General features: G+C 52.2%; 3 protein-coding genes across 3 annotated transcripts; 1 reads left to right on the plus strand and 2 right to left on the minus strand.

Moving 5' to 3' along the window:
• Positions 1-281: 281 nt before the first annotated feature.
• SETTUDRAFT_157592 (uncharacterized protein) lies at positions 282-1,459 on the minus strand (the record flags this gene model as incomplete). Its single annotated transcript, XM_008032891.1, has 3 exons — positions 282-301; positions 371-1,107; positions 1,170-1,459. 3 exons carry the CDS (start codon positions 1,457-1,459, stop codon positions 282-284), a joined length of 1,047 nt encoding a protein of 348 aa, XP_008031082.1.
• An 840-nt stretch (positions 1,460-2,299) lies between these two features.
• On the minus strand, positions 2,300-4,127 carry SETTUDRAFT_98919 (uncharacterized protein; the record flags this gene model as incomplete). Its single annotated transcript, XM_008032892.1, has 5 exons — positions 2,300-2,782; positions 2,829-3,154; positions 3,199-3,625; positions 3,676-3,950; positions 4,001-4,127. The coding sequence occupies 5 exons, from the start codon at positions 4,125-4,127 to the stop codon at positions 2,300-2,302; spliced, it is 1,638 nt and encodes a 545-aa protein (XP_008031083.1).
• A 3,023-nt stretch (positions 4,128-7,150) lies between these two features.
• On the plus strand, positions 7,151-8,974 carry SETTUDRAFT_35520 (glycoside hydrolase family 92 protein; the record flags this gene model as incomplete). The annotated part of the gene is made up of 1 exon (XM_008032508.1): positions 7,151-8,974. The coding sequence occupies one exon, from the start codon at positions 7,151-7,153 to the stop codon at positions 8,972-8,974; it is 1,824 nt and encodes a 607-aa protein (XP_008030699.1).
• Between the last annotated feature and the right edge of the window lie 1,176 nt (positions 8,975-10,150).

Consider the following 10,150-nt stretch of genomic DNA (forward strand, 5'->3'; position numbering starts at 1 on the left):
AGGAGATTGTGCGGATGATAATTTCAGTGTTGATCTGCGTATATAAATGCTTGCACTCGATATATATATATTTTTTTAATCTACGGGAAAAGAAGAAAAAAAGACCAGGCCACGCAGAGTGGAAACGAAATCCTGGGCATACTGTGTAACATGAACCGTGATATACACTTGGGGTCATGGACTTCTTCTGCCTTTTTTTTTCTCTCTCTCCCAGAACTATATATGTAGATGCATAATCTTGGGTATGTTGAGCCTGAGAACCACACCGTACACTTGATTTATCACGGATTTCGGGTACAAACTATATACTGTACGCATACTTCCATCTCAACAATAACAGCAACGACAAAAAAACAAACTAAGCCCTCACCCCCATACACATCGCCCTCCTCCTCGTGCATGCCGCCGAGCAACAAGGATTTCGGCGCCGCCTTCTGGTCCGCGGGGCCCGCCAAAAACGCCATAAACTTCTCATCATGCCACTGTCTCGACGTAACATATCTGCCCTCACTATCCCTCAGCATGGTCTCATCCTCGGCCCTTAGAAAGTACGCAACCGAGTACCTATGCTCGCTGTATTCATACGGCACCACGCGGTGCACACACGACTGAAACACATGGCCGCTTGCGAAGCGCAGCGAATCCCCCACATTGATAATCGCGTGTCGCGGCTGAGGCGCTACAAACCCGAATTCTCGGGTCCCTGGAGGCCGGATCTGGAGACCCCATTGCTCGGTGAAGAGCACGGTTAGAGAACTAATGTCCGTGTGTTTCTGGTGCCCTACGTGCTGGTCTTGCGCCGGGTCGCTGGGGATGTAGTGCATGAGTGCGAGGGTGCTGGTTGAGGGTCTGTGATTGCGATGTAGTGTTTCGAAGCGCGAGGGACCCGTGAGTCCGAAGGCTGTAGATAGAGCGCAGAGAATGGTTTTGCCGATGATGTTGCTTCCTGAGATGGAGGCTTCGAGTGTTTTGAGATCACTGGCGCTGGTCAGGTTGCGTGGGATGTGTGGCGCGGAGCGCTGGATCTCGTCGCGCGAAATCTTGACCATTTCGTAGCCGTCGCGTGTGTTTTCTAGGACCCCGTTGCGGGAGCCGACGGGTTCGTAGCTAGCTGGTTTGAGCATTCATGTCGCTGTTCGTGTGTGTGTGGTGATATGTGTGTAACTTACCCCAAATGCGGCGAAACAAGCCCATACTCATTCTTGACTTGCAGCGGGGCATCGAAGAAGCGATGCATGAGTCCCAGCAACTGCTGGTGGTCATCCAGAAAGCGGCGGCCATCTACATTATCGAGGTTGAGATAGAAAAAGCCCTCGTCCTTGCAGCACTGGAGGAGCTTGTCCAGCTCATCTGGCTCTTGGGACAGGAGAGCCGAAAAGTCAATCGTCTCCATCGGGTACACGGGCACCTGTGTGCCGTTCCACTCGACTCGGCGGACGCCTTCGTATTTGCGAGCCATGGTTTGTGTTTGTGTGTTGGTTTGGTATGAAGTTTTGGTTTAGTTGCGGAGTCGTGAGATGTGAAAGTGGTCGAGAAAATGAGAGTCTGCTTCGTATGTGTTTTGTGAAGGCATTTATAGTAAATTCAGCATTGTGTATATCCAATGTCCGAAGCTCTCCTTCAGGTACTTGCTTTTGCCCCTCATTTCCATGGTACGTGCTATATCTCTCTTCCCAACAGAAAGGTTGGGCATAGATTGATTCCACTCTTTGATTGCTCGATTTCCACGGTGAACTGTATGCCGTCTAGATATCAATGTGCGTTGAGATCGGCATATGGTGTCGACGTATTGGATTGGTACGGAACTATTCATTTTTCTGCCAACGACGTGGAATCTCCTCTGCTTAATGAGCAGGCTCTCATTCCCCGCTGTGATGTACCGCCGGTGCGCTAAGCGAATGCGTATCGTCGAAGATGAATGGATGTGAGAATATCTGTCATTTAGGTGCTGTATGGATAAAGTGATTGCCAGGCATATGAAGATCAGTTATGATAACGGTTCGAAATTCCTCAACCCTAGTGGCTGCTATTGGACTGGAACCTTGATCTGAGGTGACCATATATAATCGGGGCTGGGCACGAACTGCCGTTGATGGGGTAAATTGGTGGGGCCTCCGCAGCGGGGATACCTCGAGCACGTTACTCATGACAATGGACTTATGCATGTTTGCATATCAACTGTCAATCATAGTATACATATTGGCAATCATCAGAATCTCGTGGTCAATTGATAATATGCCGACTGAGCACAGCGGCGGTTGAATGCAGATTTATTGTTACAGTTGCATCATACAAGCTTCTATAGCTTCATACCCAAGACTTTGTGTACCCTCAGAGCTTGCCTGATACTCAGGTCGAGCATAATCTCTTCGCTACCACCCGGGATAGCATAGGCCCTGACGTCTCTGTATAGCCGTTCGACCTTGGCACCCTGTCCGCCTCGGCTATAACTCAAACCACCAAAGATTTGACTGGCTTCCCTGGCACAAAATTCAAAGGTTGTTGTGCTCTGGGCCTTGAGACTGGCAATGGCACCTCCAAGCTTGAGCATGGCCTCCATGTCGTTCATCTTCTGGCACTGGTAGATGAGATTCTCCATCCAGTTGTAACTGGCCTCAATCTGACGAACCATGTGTGCGAGCTTGAGGCGAATGACGGGGTGGTCGATGAGACGCTTTCCAAATGTCTTGCGCTTGTGTGCGTACTTGACGCTCTCTTCGTAGCACACACGGGCAAAACGCAGACATTGGATGATGATACCAATACGCTCGTGGTTGAAGTTCTGACAAGTCAGTCTGGGTCTGTGAATAAGATAGTAATCGACTTACCGTCATGACGACCTTGAAACCCTGGTTTTCCTTGCCAATGAGGTTCTCAACGGGAACCTTGACATCCTCAAAGGTGACGTAGGTAGTGCCACTGCTCCACACACCCTGGCAGTCCATCTTTCGGGTCGAGACGCCGCCTGCGCTGCGCTCGATCAAAAGGACCGAAACACCGTTCATGCCCTCGCCGCCAGTGCGGACAGCAGTTGTGAAGTAGTCGGACCAGATACCGTTGGTGATCCATTTCTTCTCGCCATTGACAATGTAGTGCTTGCCATCTTCGGAGAGTTTGGCTTCGCAGGTCAGGTTTGCAACGTCGCTTCCGGCATCTAGGAATATTAGCGATGACTCTCTGCATAAGAGACATACATACCTGGCTCGGTAATGGCCAAACAGATCCTCTTCTTTCCGCTGAGTAGATCTGGGCCAATACGCTTGATGAGTTCCTTCTTGCCAAACTTGAACAGAGGCGGTGCGCCGATGCCGTAGCCACCGATCAGACCCCAGACGAGACCACCGCTACCTGTCCTCGACAGCTCATCGGTGATGATCATCTCGTGGAAGTGATCCCACTTCTCTGGCGGCACGCTCTTGACTCTGCGGTCGGTGTATTGGGTAGGGAACTGGACCCCAAGCGTTCCAGCAAGGTATCCTCGTTCGCCCATTTGCTGGAAGATCTCGTCGGGGATTTTCTTGGCCTCATCCCATTCGGTGACGTATGGCATGATTTTCTCCTCGACCCATTCGCGGACTTCTTCGCGCAGAGCGGCGTGGGTCTCGTTGAAGTAGGGAGAGTGGTACTACGCTTGTTAGCACAGCAAAGCAATCACGGCAAGTTTCATGGACATACTGTCTGGTACCACGAAGGGTCGGCATATGGGATGAGGTCGCCGTAAGCATCAAACGGCTCCGACTCCTCGGCCTCCTTGGTGGGCTGGGGCGCCACGACGCCAGGGTTGGCCTCTGGCTTGACGACTTCCCTCTTTGGCGCAGGAGGCGGCGGGGGGGCTGCCTTGGTGTCGAGTGATCCGACCTGCAGCTTGGCCTGGTACTTTTTGAGGATGCCCTCGTTGTGGTACTTCCAGAACTGCTTGGACGCGTCCTTGCCAGCTACGCGCTGGAGAACTTGCAGGCGTTAGCTTGGGGCGCACAAGGCATAACATGGGCCAGCCTACTCTTCTTGCCGCCAGGGTGCTCATCCTGGAAGGTGGTGAGGTCGTAGACGTCCTCGTCGACGATGATCCACAGGTCGCTCGCAGTCTTGTGCGACGCGACGTCGGCGGCGGAGAAGCGCTTTGCCATGTTGGAGTATGGGAAGAGGGTGGGAGGAGAGGGTGTGGAGTGAAAGGGCGGGAATGCTTCTGGGGAGATTATAAGAGGGCTAGCATTGTTTCGGGTTGCTTTCACATGCAAGCCACGACTCCACGCCACGGGGAATCCGGGGAAGCTTTCAGGCGCTGAGGCCGGCCGGCAGGTCAGCGCGTTTGCGGCATAGCCGGCGGCATCGTGTGACGTCTGATCTCGTGAGCGAAAATACGAGAGCTGCAATTGGCCGTCGAGGCCGGCTGACTTGCTGGTTTGGCGGTAGACGTCATTCACCCACAAGCCGAGGCTCGCCGCTTTGGGACGGCGCACGTGGCCCGTCTGTCACATGTCAGCATGGCGGCGACGTGGAGCTGCGAATGAATCGGAGGCTCGTATTAGGCGTTGCAAGCATTGAATGATTATCTTTAATGCGTTGCATAGTAATTCGTCCTCAATCCCATACTGTCGGTCTATTCAGAAATAGCTGACGCGGAAGAAAGCATGCGAATACGTCGCTTTATCCTGCATCTCCTAGTCGCTTTCCTTCAGGCCAAGTAATCCTACTTTGTTCAACGCATACTAACAAATAAGTGGCCCGGATCTCTCCATCTCAACCAGCCCCCCGAGATGCGTCCTTGGGCGGAGGCGGAGGCGGAGGCGCGGGGAACGGAGAACGGGGAAACACAAAGTCCGCGGTCTTGGCAAAGTGCTACAACGGGCGCATGCTGCAGCCAACACGCTCCAGCCTGGCCTCCTACACCCTTCACCGCGCTTTCTTCCAAGTCCCTCTGGCGATCCCCATCTCCACCCGAAACAAGCGATTCCTTGCCGCGGGGAAATCAGGCGTCGTTGAAGAACTCTATGCAGCTGAGAAATCCCCTAATGCTACAAATCTCTGCCTTGGCTCGCTGATACGCAAATGGCGGCATGCTATGAATATTGACCCATCTACAATTAGTGGGCTGTTTTTCGAGTATGCCCGCTGAGTCGCTATGCCAGTATCAGACATGGGAACAGGTTTAGAGCACCATTCGGGACATCGAGATGCCGCTTCAGACGTTTGCCATGACAGTTGGACTCGGGGCATCCATCTTCTAAATGCATGACGATGTCATCTGCTCTACTTCGTTCCAGCTAAAAATTTCGACTATCCAATAGAACCTTCCATGTGGCGAGAATACTGAGTATTCTATAAATGCTTCATTTCACTGTCAAGGACTGTAGTCCTTGAAGACGCCTAACCAGCCTACCTAATCGTGCGCTAATGAAGATTTTGTTTTCGTCTCTCTTTTCTTCATGAAAATAACTATTGCAGTGCTACTAGATAGAAAAGACTAGCACAGGACTTGCATCATGGGCTATTTGACGAAGTCGAGCAATCTGAACAGGGTTGGTCAGAAAGGTTGGACGAAAATGCGTCATTTTCAAGGATGGTGGAATTTGAGCAAACAACCTGCCCACGTGACATGGACCGAACAGCAGACACCGCAATCGGGAGACGCTTCCTAAAGGTGGCGACATGATATTACACGTTGGAATCAAAACACGTCGTGCCCACGTCGGCCCAAGGAGAGCCCGGCGGAACAGTTCCCGTGCCCTGTGGGGTCTCCGCGTCAGCTCCCGTACAGCAGCCTGTCATATTTGGACGACCGCCATGGCTGCATCTGCTCTGCTCTTTGATCTTCCTACAACCGTCATTGTATATTCGACATGTCGAGAGCACGTTGGATGCGATACCGCCAACGTGTTGAGAGAGGCCGGCGCAGGCTGCCTGCAGACATGACAAGCACAGTACAGGACCCAGCCCACAGCTAACAACAACAGTATTACTTGCGAGACTGCTCTCCATCAGCATCTTACGCCTTTCCATGGCTGGACACGCTCAGTAGGCTGTGCAAAACACAGCGCTCTCGTCAGCGGATCAAACGGCACACACAAGCAAGAGTTGGACCTTTGTTGTTTCGCGCCCAGACCCACATACATATGCACCCCATTTCGAGGCCACCAGAGGCCACCAGGTGCCACCAGAGGCGACAACATGTCTGGATGGATCGGGAGCGGTGCTGTGGCACTTCCTTGGGCTGGTTATATCCGTGGGCCAAGCACGCATGAAGCTTGCTTCTGCCAGACCGCCAACATTTATCCACATCCGCGGCACTGTCGACATCAGGGGCATCACACAACCTGCCCACGTGCATGCTTTATATGTCAACCGCACGCCCCGTCTGCCTTGGCACATCATTCAGGATTCCCGCTTTCCTACTGCAGTTACCCAGGGTTTGCCCATCTACGTCAAGCATTTCGTCCTCGCTACCGTCCTGCATGTCTTGGGCCCTGATCGCAACATGTGCGAGTTGCACGCGCTGCCATTGGTCACCATGCTTCTCCAAAGGCACAACACATCTCCTTGCCACAATACCATACAAAAAGGCAATCGGTGGGCACGGTTCCAAGCCCTGAATTCTTCTTTCCTTGGCTCCATGTTTTATCATTGTCTATGCTCCAACCCCTCTCCTCTTAGTCACGCCGGTCCGGTCGGCAGACACGGCACACTTAGCCACACCTTAGCCACGCGATACACTATATGCGAATAACTGCGGACCTCGCTCGACTGTTACTGGGCTGTGTTTGAGCTGGCTCCGTATATACCTGACAAATTCTATTCCTCTCGGCAGTGACGCTGATTCCATCCACTACATGCCGATTTAGCATCTCATAAGCGCCGCCTTCTTGGCTTCTCTGACCCTAAAAGGGCACACATCTGCCCATTGACAAGTCAGTACTCACTTCTTCGACGTCGAAATGGTATTTTCTGCGAGGCCATGTCCATTTCCAAGCCTTTATGCCTGGCTATTCTTCTTTACTCTTAGACATGTTCATGCCCAGACCGACTACAGTCAATATGTGAACGTCTTGTAGGTTGGACTGTAGACCCGACATCGCTAGTGCTTATAATCTGCAGTCAAGGGACAAAAGCCGGAGGAAACAGATTTCCCGGGGTCGTCGCCGCACCGTTTGCCATGGTGAAGCTTGGGCCGGACGTCCAGCATGACCGGACCGACGCATACTCTGGCTACCTTCCTGAAGGCAACGTCTTTGGCTTCAGCATGATGCACGAATCTGGAACCGGTGGTGCCCCGAAATATGGAGTTGTTTCGCAAATGCCGGTTATTGGCGATGTTCCCGATCCCCTAGCAGACCTTTCTCAACAGAGGGCAGCCCCTGACAAGGGAAGCGTTGGCTACTACCAGTCAACTCTAGCAAACGGCATCACTGTCGAGCTCAGTGCTACAGAGCATGCTGGTCTGTATTCTTATACTTTTCCAAACGCCTCGGCGTCCTCCATCGTCGTGGATGTGTCCCACGTACTCACCAGCTTCAGAGGCTTTGGCTGGGAGCAGCACTACTCAGGAGGCTACTTTAGGATTGCAGACGACGGTCATTACGAGGGATCCGGCGTCTACAACAATGGCTGGAACCTTGCACCGGACTGGACAATCTACTTTTGCGGAGTCTTCGACAAGCAGGCATCTCGCTCGTGGATCTTTGACGGCGAGACCTACCCGTTGAGTGACCCCGTGTCTGGCAGCGCACGCATCGGCGGTGTTTTTACGTTTGAAGAGGATTCCGTCAAGTCTCGTGTGGGCATCTCCTTTATTTCGACTGAAAAGGCGTGTGCCAATCTCGAAGAAATTGCTCCAGACACCGAAATCGAGGCACTGGCCGATGCTGCAAAGAGCAAATGGAACAATAAGATTTTCAACAAGCTCCAAATCTCGTCCTCGAATACGGATGACCTGGCACTAGTCTACAGCTCGCTGTACGGCATGTTTCTGATCCCGTCGAACCGCACTGGCGAGAACCCCGCGTGGAACGATGGCGAGCCGTACTACGACGACGTCTTTACTCTCTGGGATACACACCGATGCCACACAGCCATGTTCCACATCCTCTACCCGGAAGCACATGAGGAGTTCATCCGCTCGCTCATCGACATCTGGCGCCACGACGGCTTCATGCCGGACGCGCGCTCATCCAACTTCAACGGGCGGGTCCAAGGCGGCTCAAACGCAGACAACGTCCTCGCCGACGCCTATATCAAAGGCGTCCGCGGCGCCATCAACTGGGCCGACGGCTTCTCCGCCATGCAAACCGACGCCGAAGTCGTGCCCCCGAATAACCACGACCCACAGGCCCCCGACTCGTCGACAAAAGAAGGCCGAGGCGCTCTCCCCGACTGGCTGGAATACGGATACATCACGCCCAACTTTACCCGTGCCGTCACGCGCGCAGTCGAATACTCAACCAACGACTTTGCCCTCTACCAAGTGGCACGGGGGCTAGGCAAAACTTCATCCGCATCCACGTATCTGTCCCGCTCACGCAACTGGCGCAACCACTGGAACCCAAACGCAAACTCGCACTCGCACGCCGGGTTCGTCGTCCCACGCCTGGCAAACGGGTCTTTTGCACCTCAAGACCCCACCAACTGCGGCGGGTGCTACTGGGGCGACGCCTACTACGAAGACAACAGCTGGATCTACAGCATGAACGCCATCCACGACATTGCAGAGCTCAAACGCCGGATTGGCGGCGACGCTCGCTTTATCGATCGCCTTGACAAGATCTTCGAGCTGGGCTTCTTCGACGCAGGAAATGAACCCGCGTTTCATACCCCGTATCTGTATAACTTTGTGCCGGGCTACCAGGCGCGGAGTGTAGACCGCAGCCGCGAAATCAGCGCGCTGTATAGTGCGGGTGAGAGCGGACTACCTGGGAATTCTGATGCGGGGGCCATGGGAGTCGAATTTGCTTGTGAGTCTCCGCTTTCTCCTCGTGCATGATTTCCCCATCCTTGGATATACCCAGCTGCATGGAACTCCGGGGGAGAGTTTGTGGGAACCAAGGCAAAATATACTAATATTGATACCTGCAAAAAGTGGCAAATCATAGGTCTCTACCCGCTAACGGGGCAAACCACATTTCTCATTTTATCCCCGTGGTTTGAGTCTTTGGAACTTCAGCTGCAGAATGGGAATACGCTTACCATTACTACGACCACTGTCTCGAATACTTCTAGCGGCGTTAGCAATGGTGGCAGTAGCAATAGTAGTCATGGTAGCAGTGAACGTGGTAGTAGTGATGGTAATAGTAGAGACAGCACTACAAACCGCTACATCCAGCACCTCACCATCAACAACCAGCCCTGGGACAAAGCATGGGTGACATGGGCCGATGTATTTGAAAAGGGGGGTACAATGGATTTTGAGCTAGGCCCGGAACCCGTGCATTGGGCCACGGGCGAGGTGCCGCCTAGTCCTGCGAGTGGGGGGTGATTAGAAACACATTTTTTTTATATTCTTGTTGAGCGGGGGGGGGGGGATTTTTTTTTCTTCCAATTTTCTGTCTAATGTCTCTTTGATCTTTCTTGGCTATTGTTGTGCACATGGATGGTGGAGGGGAGGGGGGAAAGGGAAAAGGAAACGGAGATATAACGAGATATAGACGTACATACACATACACGCATATAGATAGGTCGGGCTAAGTAATACAAGAGTCACTAATATATAGTACTTGACTGTGCGAGCACACGCATACACACGTGTATGAACACTACATCTACTTCACACCATCACCTACACCTACACATCTTCACTATTTCTCCTTGATTTCTACTTGGAATCTTTTTGCCTATTCTCGCACTCTCTCTCTCTCTCTCACACACACACACACACACACACTTGGAACGGTTCGGCAACTAGACACAACCACACACAACAAGAACCAAGAATCAGAACAAGAACAAGAACAATAACAAGTGTACCAAGGAAACAAGAACAAGTAACCTCAAAGCCAACACACTGAAGTTTCTACTTACTTCCAGCGTACCTACTTACTGCCTACCTAGTATGTATATTCCAAAAAAGAAAAAAAAAAGAAAAAAAGAAGAAAAAAAGAAAAAAAAGAAGAAAAGCGTGGGTTTAAATTCTCTCAAAACATTCTCATTCTCGTTCTCTTCT

This window comes from Exserohilum turcica, assembly GCF_000359705.1.
Source record: "Exserohilum turcica Et28A unplaced genomic scaffold SETTUscaffold_8, whole genome shotgun sequence".
NCBI classification, from domain to species: Eukaryota; Fungi; Ascomycota; class Dothideomycetes; order Pleosporales; family Pleosporaceae; genus Exserohilum; species Exserohilum turcicum.